Genomic DNA, 26,704 nt, shown 5'->3' on the forward strand with positions numbered 1-26,704 from the left:
CGCGTGACCATCCAATGAACGTCAATGGGGGGGGGGGGGGGGTTCAGGTCTCCTTTGAAGCTCGCATGGGTATCGTAAAATAATTTAAGTCCAGCCAGGCTGGCGCCAGGCCAGGCACTTGGTGCAAACAGGGTTTCATCTGAATTTAACCCCCTGAATCGATGACCTGCATATTTGTTACAGTGCTCTGCTCATCAGTGTTGATTCCTCACACATGTGTTTGACCCTTTATAAGTCTGTTTGTTCCCTGCTATTGTGTTCAGTCTTGAGCCTATGCTTCCTGTGTATCCAGTTGCTAAGTTAAGTTTTATTGTTCTTGTATTTTTGGACCCTTGTGTCTTTTGTTTAATGGTAGCTAGGTTTGCTACGTTTATTTTGTACTTTGTTTTCTCTAGTAAAGATTATTGTTACTTTTTGAAGATTCAAGCCCCTTGGCCTTTTTTGCTCTTTTGCTCTTCCGCTCTTGGGTTTAACAGTCTGGGAGTAGCTCAGTGAGTAAATTCACCCTCTTAGAGCACCAGAGACCTGGGCTCAATCCCAGCTTGAGGCAGCCTCGTTACATTTTTGGACCGATATGTTTGGCCGATTTTCTTTTACCATTGATATTCTACTTTTTTTTTTTTTTTTTTTTTAGATGCACCTGTACTTGTTCTGCCTTTGGGACTAATCACAGTTGTGCTCAGTTCTAATCAAATTAGCTATTTTTGTCTTATTTTCTGATATCCCATGTGATCCAGTTGGGTCAGTTTTTCATTAATATGTTTGTCTTAAGCTGTGTTAAATAAGAAGTGTAAATACAGAATGTTCATTTACTTTTGGCTAGACTATGCCTTTAAGTGAACCAGAATCTGCTATCAAATCATGGTCATATTATAGTTACAATTACATTTAAACTGGACAGTTTATTTTATATTTTGGATACTTGAAGAACTGTAAAACTTGCCATCGTGATGCTAAAATACATAAGTATTATTAGAAGGAACAATGGTAAATGCAATTGACTTATGGCAGTGCCTTTTAATTACAAACCTGCAGAAATTGTGCCAAAAGTAAAATGAACAGGAGTTTAAATTCTGTATGTCTTTATTAAAAGAAAATCTTTTAATACAATGCAGCCATGGTGTAAAAATTAAATGTGATCCACACCTCAAAATGTAATCAAATAAAAACAAATGTTATCAAATATATAGTGTTACTGTCAGAATTATTGCACTGCTTGAGGAGCAAAGAACCCAGATAAGGAGTAACTCAAACACTGGTCTTTAATAATACAAAACCAAGGTATAACACAGGGCAGGCAGGAGTACACACAAAGAACCACGTATTCATTCAATACCAGACAAACAGCAAACGCTAAAGCTGGGACTTAAATGCATTAGAAGATGGATGAGATGCACCTAGGATCAATAAACATAATAAACATGAGGGAAAACTGGGTCATGGAAAACACGTGGGGAACAAAATGCCGTCAAATGATTGAGATGGCTAAATGCTAGGTTAAAGGTAAATGTTTTATTTTACCAGTGCCTTATAATTCTTATATTACTTTTTTTTTTTTTTTTTTTGTGGAGAGAACATATAACATAAAATTACATTTAATTTCACTTGTTTGTTTGTTTCACAAATTCGTGCCACACTCCAATGCAATCAATCATTACATTAAACTATCTTTGGGATCTGAAAGGAAACTATTTACCTTTCTTATGGCCAACATTACCTGTGGTATAAGTTCTGATCTGTGAAAAAATAAATAAAATAAAAAAAAACAACCGGAAAAACAAACAAGCATTATATTTATATGATAATGTTATTTAAACTTTAAGCTCTTAGTGTAAAGTGCCTTTGGATAATGACAGTTTAGAAATCCTGTAAAATATTTTTAGCCAACTAGATGTTAGGCCTTAGTTACTTTAATCTTAAAACATAAACATAAAGGTAGAGTATATTTTATTTATTCTGACTTAATCGTCATTATACATTAATAGAATAAATAGCCATAAAGTGTCAGTACATGAAGCACAATCAAATGCATATTACATTATGTACATCTGATAGTGTAAGCATTTAATATGTGATGACTTTACTGTGAGGACATCCTGAGTTCACTAAGGTTACTGAGGAACTCATCATTGTCTTCATAACTCAGAGCTTTCTCATAGCACTCAATGGCTTGACGTTTCTCCCCATTTACCTTATGAAGGAACCCTAGTATCCCATAAGCCTCCACATCACTTGAGTTTCTCTGAATTCGTTTGTCAGCGATCTTCTTTAAAATGTTGGCACTTTTCTTCCCTTCTTGTAAATTCTGTTTAATCTTTAGACATTCCATGAAGTATTTGATAGCTGACGACTCACATCTGTGGCAGTAGAGCTGGAATTCAGCATAACAAAAATTGACAACATGTAGATTGTCGTTTTTCTCTCTGGCTGCTTTAAAAGCGAGCTGAAACAGCTCCTCAGCCCGTGACATATCCCGGTTCTCTCCATACAGCAGCGCTAGATCGCTCATTGCAGAAATGAAGGAGGCTGTCAGGCTGGTGGCCTTTTCTAAATGATAGATGCATTGATCGCGAATCTGTTGAACTTTTGCCCCTTTGGCATGGTGACTTTGCTCCTGCAACAGTTGGATTTTCTTAAACTTATAGCAAAGAGCTAACTGATGATGTATGAAACTAGAATCGGGTGAGTTTTCCAGTGCTCGCTTCAAAAGATGAATTGACCTGTCCACACTTCCTTGACTCCTGAAGAATTTTGCAACATATCGCATGACATGTGGGTGATCTGGAGATCTTTCTAAAGCCTTCTCTACCAAACTCTCAGCCTCTTTGTACTTTTTGTAAACAATCAGCCGCATGCTTAAGAGGACTTTGAGAACATCATCCTCTGGATTCGTGGCAATGGCTCGTTTCAGCTGCTTTATTGTAGGCGAATTATCCAAACTGGAATTCTCGAATTCGGTGCGATACAGAGCAATTGCATAACCAGCATTCCATTCGCCTTCCTCTGGTTCAATTTCTAAAGCCTTCCTGAAACATTCTTTGGCTCTGTTGTAATATGTTTGTGAGAATTTAAGAAAAGTCCATCCCTTTTCACCAAGCACCTCTGGAACAGATGACCATTCAGTGAGTAAGGTTTCATTTATCTTCTGAAGCTTCTTCAGGTAACTTTCACATTCTTTGTAGTTCTTCATGTGGTAGTTTAGCCAGGCAAGGTTTCCATAAGTGACAATGAGAGTTTTATGAAATTCATCCTGGTGGCATTCCATGAGTAGCTTCACGGATGTCATGAGATTATTATGTGCCTCCTCGTGAAACCCCAGAAGGAACTGGACATAGGCCAAAGGACTGTAAGTTTTGGCAAGGCCTTCTTTCTTTCCGAAGTACAGCTTAATCTGTTCTTGCAGTCTATTGAGAACATCATTTAGATCTATATCATCTCTGTTCAGAGCCCAGGTGAAGTGGCATTCCAACTGGAGAAGTTTTGCTCTCAAAGTTCTGTCCGGATCCATACCTGTAAAAATAGAAAGATGTATATTAAATATTGTTTATATAATAATAATGATAATTCCACAGACAAAAACATCTGTCAGAATGTTTATATATAGCAGTGTCTATAACAATATACCAATAGCTTTCCACTGCATTTAATCACACACACACATATATATATATATGCTGAAGCCCTTCTCAAATTATGTGCAATATTTGGTAGTTAAATAAAGGCTGGTCTAAACCATTGCCTGACATATGGAGTCTGATTGTCATATATATATATTCTGGATAAATATATATGTTAAAATGTGCATTTATTCTAAATTATTATTTTTTAAATTGGAAACACATTTATTTTCCTCTTGAAGTACATTTTTTATATTAAATATAATATCAGATTTATGTAATTTATATAAATAGCTTTGCTAAAACTACTGTAGACCAAATGCAAAAAAACATTGTAATTGTAGGGATACACTTACCTTATCTAGGACGTTTGTTTGATAAATGTTTCAGGATCTGTTTGAGGAGGAAGGTGGTGCAAGCTTTATTAACCTTTTCAAGAGATGGGAGTGTCGAACTCAGAATGGAAATTGAAAACTTGGCTGAAGAAAGAGGGAAAGACAAACAGCAAAAGAGTGAGAACTTAAGCCTGTCTTAAATTATGTGTAATATTTGGTAGTTAAATAAAGGCTGGTCTAAACCATTCCCAGCTGGAGTCTGGTTGTCATGCTTCTTTTGCATATTTATCTCTGTCTTTGGCTGTTATATTTAGCTTAAAGGCAATGATGATAAAACTTGTACATTATGAATGAAAATATTTTTTTGTTTGTATTTATATTATATATATTGTATTTATATACAGTGGCATTTAGACTACACACACACACACATATATATATGTGAAATATGCAAAAACTATATTTTCAATAATTTAAGTTACTCATATTTCTTATGTATTTTTGGCCATTTTAATTAATATATGTTTTATTTAAATGTATTTATTCTAGCCAAAATATATTTTAAAAAGTACATTTATTCTAAATTTCTAAGTATTTATTTCATATTAAATATGACACTTACCAGATTTACATAACCTATATAAATAGCTTTGCTGAAACTACTGTAGACCAACTACAGAAAACAAACAACAACAACAACAAAAAAAAAACATTGTAATTTTAGGGATACACTTACCTTATCTAGGACGTCTGTTTGATAAATGTTTTAGGATCTGTTTGAGGAGGACGGTGGTGCGGGCTTTATTAACCTCTTCTAGAGATGGGAGTGTCAAACTCAGAATGGAAACTGAAACCTTGGCTGAAGAAAGAGGGAAAGGGAAACAGCAAAAGCGTGAGAGCTGAAGCCCATCTCAAATTATGTGCAATATTTGGTAGTTAAATAAAGGCTGGTCTAAACCATTGCCTGACATATGGAGTCTGACTTGTCATGCTTCTTTTGCATATTTATTTCTGTATTTGGCTGTCATTTTTAGCTAAAAGACGATGACAATATAAAACTTACATAGTACTTACAGTGTGAGTGAAAATAATTTTTTGTGTTTATTGATTTTATATTGTATTTTTATACTGTACAGGGACAAATGGGCTATACACACATACACAAACACATACTTAGCCTATAAAAATGTTGTTTAAAGCAGTAGTGGCTCCTGGCTGTAAATTTATCTGGGGCATGTGCTGGGTCATAGCCAGTATATTTGAAAAATATTTAGTGAACTTTATATTCTAATCTCTGAACACATGCTGACAAAATTTTGGCATCGATGTATTTATCCTGTGGGTGGGGCGCGCTAATGTTGATTGACAGGTTCGGAGAACAGCATAAAATGCTGTATTATAATTGCCTTAATATCACCTGCAAATGTTGATTTAGAAGTTGTGGTGCAATTCAGGTGAGAAAAGAAGATCTTATGTCTATTCTCAGTATAATAATAAAACAAACAGAATATAATCATATAAAGGCTATTCATGTGTGTGTTTAAACTAAAGGATTATACTTTGGTAATTTGATCCTCAAAAAAAAAAACACAAAAAAAACAGACATGCCAGCTAGTTAACGGCTATATTGTACCTGCTAATGCAACATGTTGTCTGGATCTGCCTCAAAAGCCCTAAACAACTCCTTTGCTTGCTCTGCTTTTTTTCTTTTCTTTTTTTCTTGCTGCAGGAGTATTTGATGAACCTGGCATGTCCTTGTATATGCTTTTCACCTTTTTCAAGTAAGCTTCCAAATCATTTAGCCTCTGCAAGTGATAGTTTACCCATGCAAAGCTGGAGAACGTCACAACGAACTCAGCTTTCTTTAGTCTGTCTTGCATTAATGCCAATTCAGCCTTTTAAAGGTAGTCCAGCGCAATCCCAGTCCTACTGATAAAAGCCAGAAGGTTGAAAAATGTGGCATGATACTTTTGTGTTTTGTTTTGTCTTGTAAGCTGTTCAAATCACTTATTCTTTATTTTTCTATTCCACCTGTAAAAAGACACTCCAGCTGCCTGAGCCTAGCTTCTATGTCTTTGTTGCTAGAGACTAAGGAAAACAAATATATATATATATATAATAATATAATATATAATAATTTATTTTGCAGAACAAAAGACAGAAAACACTGGATAGACAGATATGTAATGGTGAAAAAATATGACTGCTAAGAGATATACACCAACTGGAGAACATGCAAATAACCTATTGACTTTCTACTACATGGCAAATCGTATTAGCGTGTTTTAGACAGGTTTGGTTGATAAATGTGTGTTTCAATAGGTTCTATTTACTCCTACCTCATTTAATATTTCAGGATGTTTTCTTTCCGTTCAGGGTGCGTATCGAAAGATACGATATCACGAAAACGAAACTAAAAAAGCAGAGGGATAAGTTTCGCTTTGCTGATCTTAATAACTTTTGGGTTTTGTTTGTCATTAAACCAGTGGATGAAAGAATTTCATCGCCAATTATATTGTAGGCTATTTATTTATTTATAAATAAATAAATAAATAGCCGACACATACATACATTCATTAATAATTAATAATAAACATAATTGTAGAAATAAAAAATAGATTACCACTAAGATTCCAAGAATTTTTATTTTTCATGTAGCTATTTCGCAACAAAATTATCCTTGTAATGCAATCCCTGCAAGTTTCGATCTAAAATTATTCTCGCATTTTGTAGAGTTCCTATGAAATGCTTTTTAATGTGGTGTTTGTAGTTTTAGTTAAAAACGTTAGGCCTATTGGTTATTTTGTCTGTTTAATCCTTCCATAACATATTTGTAAAGCAAACAAACCAAAACGTGTGACAACTCGAACAAAAATTGAGTGTGTCAAAAAAAATCCTGACAACTCGTTTGAGTGTCGCAGCAGCCCTTGCCTGTTATAAACAGCAGATGGCGGTGTTTACTCGATAAAACTGGGGAAACTGGTCCACTGTGAGGCTCGTTGCTGTTACTCGAGACATTCTTACATAAGTAAAAAGTGACGCAGGGAAATTGAATATTAACTTATATATATTGAATATTAACTCATATTTTGTAGGAGTAATAGGTATTTTGTCAAGTTTAAAAAACGGAATCTGGAATATCAATAGCAATGGGGACTGGGCGAGAACTACTTGACCTGCTATCTACAAAGAATAACTGGCAGGCTACAGTACCATTTCCTATTGGTAAGTCCGTCTACAGGTTCTGAATCTTAACTTCTTCTGTGTTGCTTGTTTAGATATTCTTTCTGCACTGTGATTCAATACACTCTTTCCATTATCGTTTATAGTATAATAGTTTTGTAGGCTAATAAAGCATTTCAGTCTCTAAAGTATTGCATTTATATGGTTCACTATCTGATCAGCTTGACACCAGATAGCCCACTCTCTCAAACTACTGCAAAATTCACTGGAAATTCCAACAGGAAGCAAACCATTTAGGGGTATTGCAGTGCGTGTAGTGGAAAGGGGGGCGGGACTTCTTCTTAATAAAAAGCCACGGTACCCATGTCCTACCATTCAGAACGATATCTGAAAATAAATGAAAATGTCTGGGCTCCAGTACATCTGGGACAGCATTCTGCAGTACGAGGCCGTGCTTAGGTCTCCATATTTCCCAGTTTTCTTCTCTATTACAGTCTACCTCAGCTTCTGCCTGCCCTTTGTCGTTCTGGACGCCCTATCTTCCAGGGTAGCATGGATAAGGAGATACAAAATTCAACAGAAGACCAGTGTATCTTGGAGGATGATTTGGAGCTGCCTCGCACTCTCCCTCTACAACCATGTCATGTACATCTTCCCACTGAGTGTCCTGCACTGGTACTGGAGACCTGTCAGCTACACAGTGACGGCACCTGGGCTCCTGCGAGTCATCTGGGACCTTTTTGCCTGCCTGCTTCTCTTTGACTTCCAGTACTTCGTATGGCATCTTCTGCATCACAAAGTACCCTGGCTCTACCGCACTTTCCATAAGGTGCATCACAAATACACGTCCACCTTTGCTCTGGCCACTGAGTATTCGGGAGCATGGGAGACTCTGTCGTTGGGTTTCTTCGCTGCAGTGAATCCCATGTTACTGGGGGTTCATCCTATGACAGAGATGCTTTTCCATATGCTGAACATGTGGCTGTCAGTTGAGGACCACTGTGGCTATGACCTGCCGTGGGCGACACACAGACTGGTGCCTTTTGGTCTGTATGGAGGAGCTCCACACCATGATGTCCACCATCAGAAGTTCAAGTCCAACTATGCTCCATACTTCACTCACTGGGACAAGCTTTTTGGGACACTGCACTCTGAATGAACTGAGCAACTGGAACAGACTACCTGAACTGATTTCATCTGTCTTTTTTGTAAAAAGAGCATTACCATTCAATGAATGAATACCTTTGACTCTAAAACTTGTTTTAAAAGTTGCTTTATAATTCATGTGTGTTTAAATAATGTTCTCATTTATTTATTTAATGTCTGTATTTAAGTGTGACTGTTGGCTAAGAAAAATGATCAGTGATATGACTATGCTATGTCTAAGGAGTATGTGAGATACATCTGTTAACCTTATCCTAATGTATTTCCATTTATTTATAAAACAGTTTTGATACTGAATGTTTGCACTGGAACATGAAGAGCAAATCTAACAAAGCTAATGGCAATAAAAAGCTATGAAGTAAATTATATTTCTGTGTTTGTGTTTTCATTTTGAATATAAAGAATACATTTGTGACAAAAAAAAGGAACTGCCACAATTTATGGTACAATTAATTCTCAGAATAATGTCTGAATAAAGTGATTTAGGGAAGGTAGGATTAATATTAATTCAATTTTTCACCAACAAATAATTACTAACATAAAACAACACAATTACACATGGGTATATTATTTGTCTTATTAATGGTAAAAGTTAATGAATCACATACATCATGTGCATTATGAAACCATGCCAAATAATGGCAAAATAACCTGCACTGCAATCTTTTTAAATCATGCTTTACAAATAAAGCAATATATATGTTGTGGGCTTGGGTCTAGCGAACTGTGGCACTTGAATTGTTTATATTAACTGGAAAAAAAATTGAATAAAAAATGAGATATCTCAGATCAATCAGGTTAATTTTGTAATTCTGCTACAAAATTTTCTCAAAGTGATGCATGGAAACTGAATATTAACTGACATATTTTGTAGGATTAATAGATATTTTGTCAGGTTAAAAAAACGGAATCTGCAATATCAATAGCAATGGGGATTGGGCGAGAACTACTTGACCTGCTATCTACAAAGAATAACTGGCAGGCTACAGTACCATTTCCTATTAGTAAGTCCGTCTACAGGATCTGAATCTTAACTTACTCTTCTGTGTTTGCTTGTTTAGATATTCTTTCTGCACTATGATTCAATACACTCTTTCCATTATCGTTTATAGTATAATAGTTTTGTAGGCTAATAAAGCATTTCAGTCTCTAAAGTATTGCATTTATATGGTTCACTATCTGATCAGCTTGACACCAGATAGCCCACTCTCTCAAACTACCTCAAAATTTCCTGGAAGTTCCAACAGGAAGCAAACCATTTAGGGGTATTGCAGTGCGTGTAGTGGAAAGGGGGGCGGGACTTCTTCTTGATAAAAAGCCACGGTACCCATGTCCTACCATTCAGACAAGATCTGAAAATAAATGAAAATGTCTGGGCTCCAGTACATCTGGGACAGCATTCTGCAGTACGAGGCCGTGCTTAGGTCTCCATATTTCCCAGTTTTCTTCTCTATTACAGTCTACCTCAGCTTCTGCCTGCCCTTTGTCGTTCTGGACGCCCTATCTTCCAGGGTAGCATGGATAAGGAGATACAAACTTCAACAGAAGACCAGTGTATCTTGGAGGATGATTTGGAGCTGCCTCGCACTCTCCCTCTACAACCATGTCATGTACATCTTCCCACTGAGTGTCCTGCACTGGTACTGGAGACCTGTCAGCTACACAGTGACGGCACCTGGGCTCCTGCGAGTCATCTGGGACCTTTTTGCCTGCCTGCTTCTCTTTGACTTCCAGTACTTCGTATGGCATCTTCTGCATCACAAAGTACCCTGGCTCTACCGCACTTTCCATAAGGTGCATCACAAATACACTTCCACCTTCGCTCTGGCCACTGAGTATTCGGGAGCATGGGAGACTCTGTCGTTGGGTTTCTTCGCTGCAGTGAATCCCATGTTACTGGGGGTTCATCCTATGACAGAGATGCTTTTCCATATGCTGAACATGTGGCTGTCAGTTGAGGACCACTGTGGCTATGACCTGCCGTGGGCGACACACAGACTGGTGCCTTTTGGTCTGTATGGAGGAGCTCCACACCATGATGTCCACCATCAGAAGTTCAAGTCCAACTATGCTCCATACTTCACTCACTGGGACAAGCTTTTTGGGACACTGCACTCTGAATGAACTGAGCAACTGGAACAGACTACCTGAACTGATTTCATCTGTCTTTTTTGTAAAAAGAGCATTACCATTCAATGAATGAATACCTTTGACTCTAAAACTTGTTTTAAAAGTTGCTTTATAATTCATGTGTGTTTAAATAATGTTCTCATTTATTTATTTAATGTCTGTATTTAAGTGTGACTGTTGCCTAAGAAAAATGATCAGTGATATGACTATGCTATGTCTAAGGAGTATGTGAGATACATCTGTTAACCTTATCCTAATGTATTTCCATTTATTTATAAAACAGTTTTGATACTGAATGTTTGCACTGGAACATGAAGAACAAATCTAACAAAGCTAATGGCAATAAAAAGCTATGAAGTAAATTATATTTCTGTGTTTGTGTTTTCATTTTGAATATTAAGAATACATTTGTGACAACAACAAAAAGTAACTGTCTGAATAATGTCTGAATAAAGTGATTTGGGGAAGTTAGGATTAATATCTATTCAATTATTTAACCAACAAATAATTAATAACATAAAACAATAAAATTACACATGGGTATATTATTTGTCTTATTAATGGTAAAAGTTAATGAATCACATACATTATGAACCATGCCAAATAATGGTCAAAATATCCTGCACTGCAATCTTTTTAAATCATGCTTTACAAATAAAGCAATATATATGTTGTGGGCTTGGGTCTAGCGAACTGTGGCCCTTGAATTGTTTCTTTAACTGGAAATAAAATTAAATAAAAAATGAGATCTCTCAGATCAAACAGATTCAGTTTGTAATTCTGCTACAATCAAATCCCAGAAAGGAAATTATCTCCAAAACCAAATCAATTTCAAATAACAAACATCAGAGACTGAGCTGCCGTTTGGTATTATTAGCACACAGTTCTGGTGGGTCATGCCTCTAGAGAGAAAGAGTGAGCAAGTGTTATTAAAACAGACACATCCTGAAAACGACAATGGAGAATTTCCCAAGTCATGTGAGAATTCCCAGAATCGCCATAGTTCCCGTAATGCACTAGTTGATATCAAAGCATGTTTTTACTCTTAGTTTAGACAGTTTATACAGCTTACATATACCGTATAAGCTGTCAAATGTTTACACCATTAAAAATCTGCAGAATTTCTGATCATTCTTGTGAAACCTGTTCATCTTCATACATGCTTTTCTGCCCTTACCACTTCTAGCAGTCTGTGAAGTAATCTTAAACATCTGGCTTTACTTAATGTACTCCTTTGAGTTTCATGTGTGGGAAGAAGTCTTTGTATGCTCTAAGGGCAGTTAGACATTCACCAAGATTTAAGAGGAAATAACAGATTTAAATGTACAGCTGTCAGTTATCGTCACTGTTAATATGATTTCAGCATTTTTAAACAGATCCCAAATACACTTGTACATATTTTTGGTATATGACACAAAAATCGCAACAGAGGCTGCCAGAATTTTGCTATAAAAAATAATTTAGGTGGATCTGTCTGTCATTTAATGATTAAATGTTAATATGCTAACATATTTGAACTGTTACAATCTGTATTGCTATAATGCTATTGATAACTTTATGGAAGGACTAAAGTTCTTCAGATTAAGGCCTCCATCGTTGGTGGGCAATAATAAGAAACAAGGACAGGGTTACTCACATAAAACACCATTACAGCAACACATATCATACTAAAATAATGCAAAATACATTAAGTGAATAACATATTATAACAGAAAACACCACATGTATGAATAATTATAAAATAAATAAACAACTTTTTTCATTCTAAATAAAGGTGGATCATGCTGGGAATTCTGAGAATATCCTTTTACTCATGAATTATTAGAAATAATATATTTTTAAATGTTTTACTGACAATGTATTTCTTTCTTGAGTATAATGCAAATGCATGCTCTTTAGTGGTAACAAATATTTTACAGCTAAATTATGTGTCTTTAAAATATAGTATAATTTTTCCAAACTGTATATGATAATATAACATTTTACATTCTTTTTCAGTTTAAATTACTAACAATCACAGTGTAGTTCATAGCCACATCACAGTGTACAGCAACATTCAAAAATCAATAAAATAGGTCAAATAGAACCCATGGTTTGGAATTGTATTTTTGAGTTTTAAATAAATTAAATAAAAAAGTAAAAAAGAAAAGAAAAGTTAACGTAAAAGCAAAGAGATAAGGGATGTATACATTGTCTGTTATCTGTACCCAGATGTGTGATTTCCAGGAGTATGGGGGATTTCAACATGAGGTCATGTTCCTTTTTATCAGATAAAACTGAAAGCTTTATGAAAAAAGATCAAAGTCAGATCTGATGAAAAAAAAATGTCATATGAGAGAATATGAATAAAATTTATCTGCCAGTGACTTGAAAAGTGTGTGAAAAATTTGATGTTTTTAAGCACCAACAATCTCTTGGTCTCAAAAGGCAGACAGACACGAACAACAATTCTGAACCACAAAAGATGATAAAAAGTGAAAGAGGAAAAGAAACGAGAAGAAACAGCACAAGTGAAAGTATTTTCCTCTAAGCAAAAAAAAAAAAAATGTAACTACAAAATCCTCTTTAATGGTGAATCTTGCATAATACTCAAGAGAACAAAAAGGTTGGACTTCGATCTTGCCTTTGGGCTAACTGAATCAAAAAGACTTATTGTGCAACTTCCTGTTCAAGTTCAGACAGACAGAGTTGTGTAAAAGGAGATCTGGCTCCTTATTATGCAGTTATTATGGTTCCAATCTGAGGACACATAAGATACACATTAAAAAGACTTTTTAGATTTTGACATTTAGACATTTAAAACCAAGATCAGACAGACAGAAGGTCTGCAATTAACCTAAGCTAATTATAAGAATGTAAAATTCAGCTAAATGTCTCTTGTCCCTTCTAATTAAAATATTTGTATACAAGCATCCTCACAAAGTATGCATGACTCTAAAACTACATACATATACAAATTTTGTTACTTTGAAGCCTGAAATGAAGATGGACACAGTTTTTGTTTTATCCAGCTGTATTTACTGTGCATCTTGTAACATGCAAGTGAAAGATATAACACCAGCATGTCAAAAAAAAAACAAAAAAAAACGGAATCACTGAGTTGGAAAATATGACATCTCTGATATCATGTGATTATGTGTTTAAATTATGCGTGAATATTCCCAAACACTACGACAGTGAGATCTCTGTGTGAGATATGTGACTGTTGTTATATTTCTAAAAATACTAAACATGTTTGTAGTAAAGTAAAAATGAATCGAATGACATTAAACAGCGAGGACTTTGAGTGTTGTGTTCATCATGTTTTTTATTTATATAAAAGCAACAGAACTGAAATTACATCAGGTTTATCAGCAACACATCTCATAATTTTGAATAACACGATATCAGCTTTTGATCTCACAGGTATCTGTTCTACTTCGAGGAGTCAGAACTGTCCATCTTGACTGCGCTTATTTTACTCCTTTCCTCAGCTGCCTACTCTGGCCTAAATTTCAGGCAAGGTTAGCCACATCTCAAACAAGCCTAATGACTAGCTAATCACCTTCTCAATGGCACACAACACCATTTGATTTTCAACTGTGATCACCTGTGGGCATTTTGATTAGCTCAGCACGAAAAGAACTTTCCTGGACCATTTCAATCCTTGGTAGTGCAGCTGAAGCAAACAATCAACTACGGGTGGCAAGGCACTGTAAAAAGATCTACAGGATAAAGTTGTGGACAGACACAAGTCAGGAGATAGATACAAAAAAAAACTTCTCAAAGGCATTATCAATGCCTAGAAGCATAGTGAAGTCTATTATTAAGAAGTGGAGGGTCTTTGGTAAAACGGAGACCCTCCATGGATCAGGATATCACTCCAAACTGAATGAAAAGCCTTCAAGAGGCCTAGAGCATCTCTGAAGCAACTGCAGGAATTTATAACACAGAGTGTCATTGTGTGCATGTGACAACTATATCAGAAATTCTCCACAAAGTGTGGCTTGTATTGGAGGGTTTCAAGAAAAAGAAAAAAAGACACTTTTCAAGAAACCCCCTCACTTCTCCTTTGCCAAAACACACATTGAAGATTGAGGCAGATGAGATGAGACACTTGTCAGGATACATGGAAAAATGGATGGGGCAAAATACTGTAAAATTCTTGAGAAAAAATCTGCTGCCCTCTGCCAGAAAGTTGTCAATAGGAAGTAGGTTTACCTTCCAACATGACAATGACCAAAGCACAGCAAACCCTTGAGCACAAAGTGGTCGAAGGAGTAAAAGGTGAATGTCCTTGCATGGCAAGGAAAATCTGTGGAATGACTTCAAATTGAACTGAACTTGAGCAGTTCTGCAAAGAAGAGTGGGCAAATATAGCAAAGTCCAGGTATGCAAATTTAGTTAGAGACACACCCTAACAGACTAAAAGCTGTAATTAAAGCAAAAGCTGGTCCAACAAAATGCTGACATTAGGGGGTGATCATTTTTCCAACTTTTTTTAAAAATATATATTTATAAAAAAAAATTCTGACAAGTTGGTGCTATATCTTTTAAATGGCTGTTATAAGCTGCACTGAGTAAAACACAATATATTTGGGGGGCACTGCTCTATCTCTACCTATCTCTTACCTGATAAAGGTTGGTGACCCCTGATCTAATGTATACAGTGCTGCTGAAAGAGCAGTCGTTTGTTTGTTTATTAAGTTTTTTACGCCATGTTAGCATCATGGCTATTTACATGGCAAGCAAGTTCAGTATCATCCATAAGATGAAAGAGCAGTCATCTCTCAAACTTTCCACTGCATGATATTGATGTATGGATAATAGATGGTCCCATAATGTGACCTGTACCAAATGTCAGTGCAGAATTCTTGAGTAGATTTTGGTTTTGTTGTGGGCAGGAAACATAACGTAAAGACCTCAGGGGAAAAACACTGCTGCTTAACCAAACTCCAAGTAAACAGTGATATGATCCGACAAAATCACAAAACCAAAATTTGGGTATTAAATACTGATATAAAGTAAATATTTGAGAAAAATAAAGACAGAATTATATAAGCAGTTTTCAGTTTTAATTTTATAATGAAAATGGGGTATTTGTCCTTAGACAAGTAATAATCAACAGAAAATGTTTAATGTGTGTGACATATATCTGTGTGGGCAAGGGGGTTTCCAGAGTCATGATCAACTCGCCTTAGGCATAGAATTGGTTTATAGCAGGCATCAATGTGCTATTCACCATATATTTCAACACTGATGCATGCTATTTCCTGTGAATGTGTGTGAGATCTGATTCACTATCCGGTAAAAAAATACAAGTTTGCAATATCATGCAGCATAAAATGCTGTTTTTGTACAAATAAAATAATGGAAGTGGCTGGCCTGAAGTCTTGCACATTAGAGTTAAAATGCTAATGTTTTTAAAAAGAAATTGGCAGACTAAACCAGGTTTAGTCCTCCAGGGAAAGTACAAGCTCAGTGAGGAGACAATTGTCATCAACAGGCTGTGCTGTCATCAGTTTCTTACGAAACGAGGAACTTGTGACATGAGCAAAGACAATTATCATGCGTCTGTACTAAAAACATGAATCTGCCAAAAGGCTTCATCGTAATCAAAATTGCTCTAGCATACACACACACACACACACACACAAATGTTCCAATCACTTTCAGGCTTTAGGGCATTTCGCTTGCTTTATTGACAGTTGTTTTTTTACAGATTAATTTCTGACATAAAAGGGATTCGTGGACTGACTGATATTGGCAACAGAAAAAGACATCAACTGTGAATGTTTAAACTTGTTTCATTGTCATTAAATGACTCAAATTCTTTATAATGAAAAATGCATTTCACGGGAAACCTTCTTGAGAAATATTTGGCCCATCAAATACCTTTCAGTGTTGAAGAAAGGTTGCTTTAAGCCATATCGAAACAGCATGTCTGGACCATGCACATGCAGATGCAGATGTACAAAACAGTATTCAAATTACACCTCAGATGAAACTGGATCAGAGCAGATGACTGATCTTAAGATAACCCTCTTGGTGGATTTCTCATGCTTAGTGAGCACTTTCACATCATGATTCCATGATTATTTTGTAAGTGTTGGCCTGCTACAAAGATACAGTATTTCACCACTAGTCAGGATATGAGTTATGCAACGTCCTTAATTAAATCCATACAACAGATGGATGCTGTAAAGGATTGGAGTTTCTCGGGTATAGTAACATTTATGCATCACAGACGCTATAAAGCATTTCTCAGAAAACAACGGGGGGTGGGAGATGACGGATGGTGGATGACGGAGCAGGGTTAGAGACCCAGTATATCATATTTGATATACGAGAACTCTTAAATTAACAATGTGACACAAACTTAGCAGAAAAACTTTTGTCCACGAACTACTACATACCTTCTGCTCTTTGATTGATAGTCTTACTTTTTTAGCAAGTAAAAGGCTAGGTCCTGTGCTGTAAAATCTTTAATGATTTTTTAAGTAAAAGTAAGAATAGTTCCCTATCTGTCGGTCACTACGAGTTATGTCGAACGACATATGGGGACCCATATGTCGTTTGACATAACGTCTCCGTTCCCTCCATCAGGGAACGAGGGTTATGTACGTAACCGAGACGCTTTTTATATATAATATATCAAGTAATTTACTGAACTGAAACAACTTAGGTAAACTGTATTATCCTCCCACATTGATTATCCAGACTTTACTTCGACCAAAAAGCTTAATCATAGATTTCATCTTGGTTAAACATATTATTGGGAGATAGAGAGTGACACCTGATATTTCTATGCATTTTATGTACATAGTCTGTTATTTTTGTATAAAGATCTTATAAGTTATAGAAAACACTTAGATGCTTTATAGATGCTTTTACATTAAAAAAAAAAAAACTTGTTTGTTCAGATTGGGAGCTCCATTACAAGAATGAAAATGGCAGGATGAGTATAGGAAATTCAAATTGAGGAAGCTAATGACTAGAAAACCACAAATGAAAATGGAAAACAATGAGAGTGTTTGAAGTGGAACAGCCTTAAGGTCCAAACCGCAATGGAATCTATAAATATATTGTGGGTGATACCAAGAGATTACACCCAGTTTATTTATAAGGGTGTTGTTTTTCGTCAGTGAGAAATAAAACCAGATCAATACAAAGGCATGATGCAACAGTAAAACACCAACCCAAAATTTATAAAACACACCCTAACTAACATATTGAGTGCCACTTTTGTCATTTCATAAAGAATAATCACTGTTTTGTTAATACTGAGATGTGATGCTTACTATAAGCTCACTCCATGAACAAAAAGCATTTCAGGGTCAGATCATGACATGAAAGGGCCTCAGGTTCAATTATCTATCTCGGTCCCTATAGCATTCATATGTTTAATGATTGACATATGTATGAGTTTGACGTGTTATGATAAAACCCCATAAAAATTCCCTTTAACCGGTTATGTGACCTGTCACAAATGTCAATGCATACCAAGTCTTGAATACCTAGATTTTTTTTTTTTTTTTTTTCTAGACACATAAACTTAAGACCACAGGGGGAAAAACATGGAGGTTTGTTCCAGCAAAAAAATGTATCCTGCATTACATCTTTAGATAAACTGCTCCGGTGGAAAATTAAGACAGACATGTGAAAGCAGAAGTCTGTGACTCGGAAAGAATTTTATTTTAGTACAAAATGTGAATGAAAGGTGTGAAAGAGTTCACGAAACATCACCCAGGATGTGGTGGATAGGGTACTGAAAAAGAAACACTCAAATAAATATACCATTACCATTCCAAAAAAAACAATGTAGTATGATTAAGAGTAAAAGAGTAGGTTATTTAAAAGTACTTGTGAGTTAATTTTGACTGCCAACTCTTTAAAATACATCAAAACAACATGGAAAAACGATTAAAATAATGAAAAGGTGAAAGAGTTATTTTCAGTACACTCATCAACATTTAATTCAGAATGTCTGAAAAAAAAATAGATTTCAATTAGGTGTATGGCCACTGAGCCATAGGATGCTATTGTTGCACATAAAATATTGATGTTTAGAACAATGCCAAAAAAAAAAAACTTTAGAAACTCATTCAAGAGTTCATCATCATACGAAATGAGATGGGTTAAAAAAAGAGATTAAAACGAACCAGTTTCTCTCCAAAATGGTGCCAGATTTTTTTATAATGAATTGAGAAACATAAACATGATAGTTTAAGTTACAGTTTAAACATAAATGCACATTGTTCTAGAAGGAGGGCAGCATCCCCTGTACAGCTACCTTTAATCAAATTGTTATGCTGATGATACAAGGGGAAAAAATCCATTAAATATGGAAGCATATTCGGGGAAACTTTTTAAAACATTTTCTCCCCCAAAACTGTATGTAAGATTTTCATAATAAAATATCCACAATCATTTGCACAGTGTTATATATTTCATGCAGTTGTGTACTTACATGAACCCAAAAGCTCCAAAGGATTTGTAAGAGAAATGACTTTCTATTTAAATAATGGCTCATCCCTGTTTATTGTCGTCTATCAATGCTTTTATATCCACACTATCGTTTTCCGCTTATAGAAATTATAGAAACTAAGTTTTTTTTGTTCAGTCTATATAGTCTAGCAAATACAGATCATTTAGTAAGCAGTAATTATATATGTATATACAGGTGCTGGTCATATAATTAGAATATCATTAAAAAGTTGATTTATTTCACTAATTCCATTCAAAAAGTGAAACTTCTATATTATATTCATTCATTACACACAGACTGATATATTTCAAATGTAGGCTACGTAATCATGGGAAAGACTGCTGACTTGACAGTTTTCAAAAAGACGAACATTGACACCTTGCACAAGGAGGACAAGACACAAAAGGTATTTTCCTTTGGAAATCATAGTCCCAGAGTCAGGAGGAAGAGAGGAGAGGCACACAATCCACGTTTCTTGAGGTCCAGTGTAAAGTTTCCACAGTCAATGATGATTTGGGGTACCATGTCATCTGTGGTGTTGGTCCACTGTGTTTTCTGAGGTCCAAGGTCAACACAGCCATATACCAGGAAGTTTTAGAGCACTTCATGCGTCCTGCTCCTGACCAACTTTAAGGAGATGCAGATTTCATTTTCCAACAGGACTTGGCACTTGCACACAGTGCCAAAGCTACCAGTACCTGGTTTAAGGACCATGGTATCTGTTCTTAATTGGCCAACAAACTCGCCTGACCTTAACTCCATAGAAAATCTATGTTGCATTGTGAAGAGGAAGATCCTATATGCCAGACCCAAGAATGCAGAAGAGCTGAAGGCCACTATCAGAGCAACCTGTGCTCTCATAACACCTGAGCAGTGCCACAGACTGATCGACACCATGCCACGTTGCATTACTGCAGTAATTCAGGCAAAAGGAGCTCCAACTCCAACAAGTATTTGAGTGCTGTACATGCTCATACTTTTCATGTTCATACTTTTCAGTTGGTCAAGATTTCTAAAAATCCTTTTTTTGTATTGGTCTTAAGTAATATTCAAATTTTCTGAGATACTGAATTTGGGATTTTCCTTAGTTGTCAGTTATAATCACCAAAATTAAAAGAATTAAACATTTGAAATATATCAGTCTGTGTGTAATGAATGAATATAATATACGAGTTTCACTTTTTGAATGGAATTAGTGAAATAAATCAACTTTTTGATGATATTCTAATTATATGACCAACAGTTGGCGGTTAAAGTTTTCTATGCACAATTTGATTTATCAAGAGTCATGAGACCAGTTACTCCTTCTCTCTCTATACAATCACGTTGATGAATAAAATAAAATTAAAGCAAGCATGTAATGACCACAAACAGAGTGAAGATAGCGGAGTAAAAGTTGACTACAGATACACCACTTCAAATGTAAAAGTACACTTGTGGCGAGTGGGGCGGGGCCGAGAGGCGTGGGAACGAGGAGTGAGGCCAGGTGTAGTGATTGGAGATGAGCTGCACCTGCGCCCCACCGCCAGTATCGAGTCCCGCCCCACTCGCCACAACACTATTTTTAAATCCAAAAAAGTTGCATTTTTTGATGAAAACTAGACTACATAATTACAGCAACGTGAGTATTTGTAGCTAATTCGTTACTTAACACCCGTGCACCCAGGCCCAAGGCTTAGGCTGCATTAAAAGGTTTTTTTTCACAGTCAACCTAGGGAAGCTTGAACTGTTGAGAACCAGCTGAATCATAAATTTGCATGGTTGTGAAAGGTATTAGTCATTTAAACAAACAACTTATTTGTCATGTTTCTAATTATTAGTTAAACATTCCACCACGCAAGGGGGATTCATTTAAATGGAACCAAACTAACAGTAACTTTGTAGTACTATGTTAGATAGCTGATTTCCAGAAAAGATATGGACTAACCAATGTCTGCTAACCAGTAACCCACTGTTTATTCAACTACTTTCTGCTCCAGCTCAGTCAGACTTTCTCTCTGGTTATGTTGAATTCCACTCACCTCACTTGCATGTTAAAAATGCTTATTTGAATATCCCCAAAATATAGTTGTGTCACTGTAAAGCCCTATTTACTAATTCATTTACTGATCATTATTTCTCATTTACGTATTTTTTGTTATCACACACTTTATATTACTCATATACATTATCATTTGACCCAATCTGACTGAGCACACACACCTGTACTTGAACCTTGTCTCAGCTATGAGGAACTGAAACTGTTCCTGATAAGCAGCCAGAGACCCTATAAAAATTAGTCAAAATGTCTCATATAGACAAGCTCATTTCATTTCAGCTAAATGAAGGTAAACTGTGGTCACATGAAGAAAGTGTTGTATTTGTATTTTTTATTTTAATATTATTATGTGTTCTCTAAAATGTTTGTTTGTCATTCTGAACTCTGCTTAAAGTCATTGTTCATACTAAAATAACTCATTCGCAGCACTGAAATATATATATATATATATATATATATATATATATATATATATATATATATATATATAGTGCAGGCCAAAAGTTTGGTCTCACCTTCTCATTCAAAGAGTTTTCTTTATTTTCATGACTATGAAAATTGTAGATTCACACTACAATTTTCATTTGCAAATTGAACAGTACCAATTTGCATTTGTTTGTTTGTTTGTTTTTGTTTTTTTTGTCTAATATGACACTAAATATATTATGTGAACTATGCCATCTTTGTTTAAGAAGGAAAAATCATCCTTCAAAAGTGCGAATAATTAAGATGTAACTTTTAAATGAAAATTTTGCAGTGCTCAACTTGAATCAAACCTCAATGCTAACAATCGACACGTAAAAAGTTGAGCCTATGTACATAAGAACAATAGATTATAACTAATAAAAAAATCACAAAACAACAACAAAAGTTAAAATACATCGGAAAACCACAACAATCCTTTAACCATATAATTTGTTCATTCTGCAATGCATGGTGGGAACTCACAAACCCCTCTTTGTTCAGAAAACTGTATTTAACTAGTTTGGACAACATTTGAACATTTGAGAGAATTCTGTTGGCTGTGTGACAGGGTTTTATGCATTACTTATTATTAGTATTTGACCACTGGAAACATTAGTTTTTTGTTTTTATTGTGAATACTGTATGTTATCTGTGTGTTTGCTACAAACAATTTAAGTTCTGGAAATACATTTTATAATGAAAAAGATACAGAAAGAGGCATGCAGAAGGTTGTATGGTTGGTTAATGGAGTGAATTAAAGCAGCCTTGCACAAACTTGTTCTTCTTGAGAATTGCATTCTGATATCAAGCTTATGATTCACACCGCTTACCTGCGTCAGTTAAAGGTCCTTCTGGTAGGATTTACTGGAACTTAACAATAAGGAATGCTAAGTGAGATGAAATATGTAATTGAGCAATCTGAAGTTTTGGCAGAGGAGATGGCAGTACACTGGTGTTATGGCAAGTCTAACAGATGTAATCAGTTAAACAACATTTATTTCTCAGGAACAGCAGCAATATGTTATTTTGTTAACAAAAAACGGGCTTATCATTCCTGATAAATCTAAGGATTATCACACAAGTCTGTACCACATTTTTTTTTTTTTTTTTTTTTTTATAGTATTTTTTTATAATTGTATCTTTCAATATTTGATATTTAATTGTGCATGGTCATTTCTCTTTTTTAATGGGTTAAATATAATGAATATGAATATACATTAAATTAAATTAAGTAAAATTAATATTAGATCCATAAAATGTTTTATTATTATTATTATTATTCTGTATATAATATGCCGTTTGAACTGGTGAAATGCATTGTAGCATTTAAAACTGATTAATTTTGTTTTTAACAAAATAGCATAAAAGTTTTATATTTGCCATTCATCTGCATTTGGACAACATTATAAAATCAGTTCATGTGAAATTACTTTATCCTTTCACAGAATAATATGCAGATAACAGCACCCATCCATAAAGGGTTTTCTTTGGGGGAAAAAAAGTGTAAAAATTGTAGAACTCTCTGAAATTATTATTATTATTTTTCACCTATAGCTATATATTTACCAATGCATGTATTAGGGACTTTACAGGTGAAACTGTGGTACGTGGTCTGCTTAAAACATTATTAAATGTGCCACTGGACGAAATTTCGTAAAGGCATTCAAATGGATTTTTTTTTTAAACTTCAAGACTTTTTCCACATGAAGGGGCCCACAATGTCTGGCAGAAACAAGATGTACATAATGACCACAGAATATGTAGATGAACACACTAATGTCTTCCATCCTGTCTCTTTTTTTTTCCCTTCCTATGTGTGATGTAAAAGCCCAGATTATTTTTATGTAAAGTTTAAAGAGGAAAAAAGGGTTAAAATAATATTATGTGCCCTCAAGGATAATAGATAGTTTTTATGGACTGGTGTTAAATTATCTTGGCCTATGCATGTATTCTGTGAGTGTGTTATGTCGGGTTTCTTGTCATGACTTGCTCAGGCTTATTTTTCATGGGTAGTTTGTGGTGTCTTTTAACATGTCACAACCACCTTCATGCATTTCCTTCTGGTTTAAACCGCATCAGATCATCTAGGTCAAATGATTATTACAAATGGCAAATTTGTAATATTTATTAATGATAAGGATTAAACATTAATCCTGGAATAGAATATTCAGACTTTCATGGGCAAATAAAAAACAAAAGTATATCAGGTGGATAAACCACATGATTTTCAGATTAAAAAGAACTTTCTAAAAAAAAAAAAAAAAAAAGGGCATTTCAGTTGTTTGACAAATATATCATTTATTTTCAGCTATACATATATATATATATATATATATATATATATATAATAGTCTACATACTTTGAATGAAAAATTAATTCAATGTAGCAGTAAATCTGTCCGATTTACTAAAATTCGGAAATCCCATGTCCTCCTAAAGAGTGTCAGTCACATTGAGGGGTGAATAGAGCGCCCCATGAGGGATCTTTGCTTTTAGGTGCAGCCTAAAGATGCACGTGATAAAGGGAAGCTGTTATTTCAAGTCAGGGAAGTAATCGCCTTTCATCATTGTTTAACCTCGAGGGAAAGTCCGTGACGTGTTCGCTTTCTATTGTTGGTTTCCATTTCACAGCGTGATGCAATACTCGGAATTTACATGCCATGTGTAAGGCACATACGTCGCCACGGCACGAAAAAAGTGCGGTTTTGTTGATTAATTAATAGTGACAATAATGTGATCTTTAAACTGGAGAGACCAGAGTTAGAAGGCTTTCTATCTCAGTAACTGTGCAACACAAAATATTTGTATTTATTTATTTATTTATTTATTATTATTATTATTATTATTATTATTATTATTATTACTATTACTATTATTATTATTATTATTTTATCTTTCAGTGTTTGGCCAGGGCAAGTTGTCACATTTTTTATTTTTTTTATTTTATACACTTTATTAATTACGTATTAACTGACTAAAATAATGGTTTGATATTTTATTTTTCTTTGTAATTACCAGCAAACAGTATCAATAAAGAAATTGCTCTACTTTCTCCACAGTCGACCCTATTGATTTATGTCTGAAAATAATTGCCACAAGGGGGCAAAATGGATGCAGTGAGTGGAGATGTGTATTTGGCAGTTTATGAGTAGGCCTAATTGAAATGCGGTTAAAGATTTTTAGGAAATGCAACGGAGAGGCAAGAAGTATTCCATGTAATTGGTTTGCTTAATTTATTGATTGTTTCCAAGATACTTCAAAAAGAAGAAGAAAAAACAACTCCCTTTTTATTTGCCTCTTTCCCTTCTACCCTCTTGTTTTATCTCTCACACACTTTCAAAGTTTTAAAGGCTTTAATAATGAAAAGGGAATTTCTAAACGACAAACAGCGTAACAAGAAATGTGAGATTGAGGAACAGTGATAGTACACAGCATTGCACACTGCTGTCATAAGACATTCCAGAGCTGCTTGTGAGGAGATGCTTGTTGATGCTAGGTGTCCAATAAGACACAGGCTTGACTCCATTAAGAGCAGAGCTGCTTTGCCATTTTCGGTCAAAGCACATTCCAAACAAGCAGAAATTTTGTCCACTGCCCAGTAGTAAACTGTTCTACATGTTGCTAATGGTAATAGTTTAGCTTAGTACATTGAGGCCTGGTTTCACATACAGTGCTTAGATTAAACCAGGTTTAGGCAATTGTTCAATTTACATTAGAGTAGTTTTTTTTATATATATAAATGTCCATTACTTAACCCACATGTCATTCCAAGTCTTTATGACTTTCTTTTTCTATTTTTTTCTACTATTATAATTAGTCAAAGTTGTATGATGCAAATGTCAAAAATGTGACAAATAAATCAAGTCACCATCATTTGTATCGCACTTTATGCAATACTGATTGTGTAAAAGCAGCTTTAAACAGGAAAATAGTTTGTCAATAATGCAAGAAGACAATAACCAAATAATTTTTCAGCTAAAGTCAGTTAATTAATGATTTAGTGATGTCATCATCCAGTTCAGCTCTCTTCTGATAATGTCTGTGCAATCAAGCCAAAAGTCTGTGCTATGCAAACCAAAAGACGTGTTAATAAGACAAGCCAAACTCTGAATACTACATTCACATAGTATTTCTTATACTTCTAGTTTAAATCCTACTTCCAGAACAGAATACAAGGCAGTGGAATGGGGAGTCGGAAGTATACCTAAACATGGCAATGAAACTGCAAAGTATTTTTCTATGGGAGATATAAACAGTTTTCTTCCTCTGGCCTTTCCCCATCTGTGGGGTCTTCCACCATACACACAAGGACAGAGACATTTGCATGCAACATGCACTGTATTTCTCTACAGCAGGCTGTAATTTGTGTGATTTCCCAGACCACACCTTCAGAGGGGTCATTTCTTGCCTTACATGCCTCGGAGTGCAGTGGACTGCCAAGACTTTTCTTATTTACAGAACAGTTCCTTTTTTGGTGCGACAAAGCTGCGCGTACTGCTGAAGGGAAAGGGGAAAGCAAGATCTTGTCTTAAATGAGGCAAGCTGAGACCAAAAAATGGCCTAAAAAGAGACAGACACATTCTGCGAGATTGTTTACTTGAGGTTAATCCCGAAACTGAGCTCTTCCCAGGAATGTGTCCAAAAAAAAAAAAAAAAAAGACATGTGGGTGTGTTTTGCATCACAGGCTGCTTTCCTTTCTCTAAGCTATTATTGTGATTATGTATTCATATGTGTGAATTTTCCATTTAAATTGAATTCTTTTGCTGACTCTTGGTTAATTAGAAGCATTCCATGGAATTTTTCCATTGCTTGAGCCAGAATGCTACATGATCCAAGAACAGCTGCTAGAAACTTGGAAAGAAATGAAATAACTGAAACTGGTAGTTATTAGTTTCTCAGAAATGAAACTTCCTTAAATCTCTAATGATATATTACTTAACGAGTGTATTTTTAGCATTTCAGAAGTCAACAGGCAAAGCAACCGGTTGGTTGATAATGCAAGATGTTATTCTTCACACCCCAGCTTAGATTTATAATATCTTTGTTGATTTACTTCCTTCTATGACTTCATTTACTCTCTCTTTCTCTCTCTCTCTCCCTCTTTCTTTATATATGTGTATATATATATATATATATATATATATATATATATACAATGTACCCAAAATATGGTTCTGGAAGATAATCAGAATTCAGTGTGTTACTTGCCATTTCTTTGTAATTATTTATGCATTTTACCACCAGTTTCTGAGTGAAGATTGTTACACCTTTCTACACCCACATCTTTTTTAAGTGTAGTGGTCA

General features: G+C 35.1%; 3 protein-coding genes across 6 annotated transcripts; 2 read left to right on the plus strand and 1 right to left on the minus strand.

The window, feature by feature from the left end:
* Positions 1-1,057: 1,057 nt before the first annotated feature.
* Positions 1,058-6,390, minus strand: LOC113056209 (interferon-induced protein with tetratricopeptide repeats 5-like). Of its 3 annotated transcripts, XM_026222811.1 has the most exons (5): positions 6,292-6,390; positions 4,689-4,811; positions 3,974-4,096; positions 2,192-3,510; positions 1,058-1,736 (listed from the first exon to the last, which is right to left on the minus strand). In XM_026222811.1, exons 4-5 carry the CDS (start codon positions 3,506-3,508, stop codon positions 1,689-1,691), a joined length of 1,365 nt encoding a protein of 454 aa, XP_026078596.1. In that variant the 5' UTR covers positions 3,509-3,510; positions 3,974-4,096; positions 4,689-4,811; positions 6,292-6,390; the 3' UTR covers positions 1,058-1,688. The 3 variants fall into 3 exon arrangements, with proteins under 3 accessions (XP_026078596.1, XP_026078594.1, XP_026078595.1); XM_026222809.1 differs by having other exon boundaries at positions 1,058-3,510; XM_026222810.1 differs by lacking the exon at positions 6,292-6,390 and adding an exon at positions 5,586-5,710 and having other exon boundaries at positions 1,066-3,510.
* Positions 5,257-9,455, plus strand: LOC113056214 (cholesterol 25-hydroxylase-like protein). 2 transcript variants are annotated; one of them, XM_026222816.1, is made up of 4 exons: positions 5,334-5,406; positions 5,682-5,733; positions 7,048-7,177; positions 7,630-9,455. In XM_026222816.1, exons 3-4 carry the CDS (start codon positions 7,102-7,104, stop codon positions 8,292-8,294), a joined length of 741 nt encoding a protein of 246 aa, XP_026078601.1. In that variant the 5' UTR covers positions 5,334-5,406; positions 5,682-5,733; positions 7,048-7,101; the 3' UTR covers positions 8,295-9,455. The 2 variants fall into 2 exon arrangements, with proteins under 2 accessions (XP_026078602.1, XP_026078601.1); XM_026222817.1 differs by lacking the exon at positions 7,048-7,177 and having other exon boundaries at positions 5,257-5,406.
* Positions 9,456-9,576: 121 nt separating this feature from the next.
* On the plus strand, positions 9,577-10,794 carry LOC113056215 (cholesterol 25-hydroxylase-like protein). Its single transcript, XM_026222818.1, has one exon. It carries the CDS (start codon positions 9,662-9,664, stop codon positions 10,421-10,423), a length of 762 nt encoding a protein of 253 aa, XP_026078603.1. The 5' UTR covers positions 9,577-9,661; the 3' UTR covers positions 10,424-10,794.
* Positions 10,795-26,704: the final 15,910 nt, after the last annotated feature.

Source organism: Carassius auratus, chromosome 37 (genome assembly GCF_003368295.1).
Source record: "Carassius auratus strain Wakin chromosome 37, ASM336829v1, whole genome shotgun sequence".
NCBI lineage: Eukaryota > Metazoa > Chordata > Actinopteri > Cypriniformes > Cyprinidae > Carassius > Carassius auratus.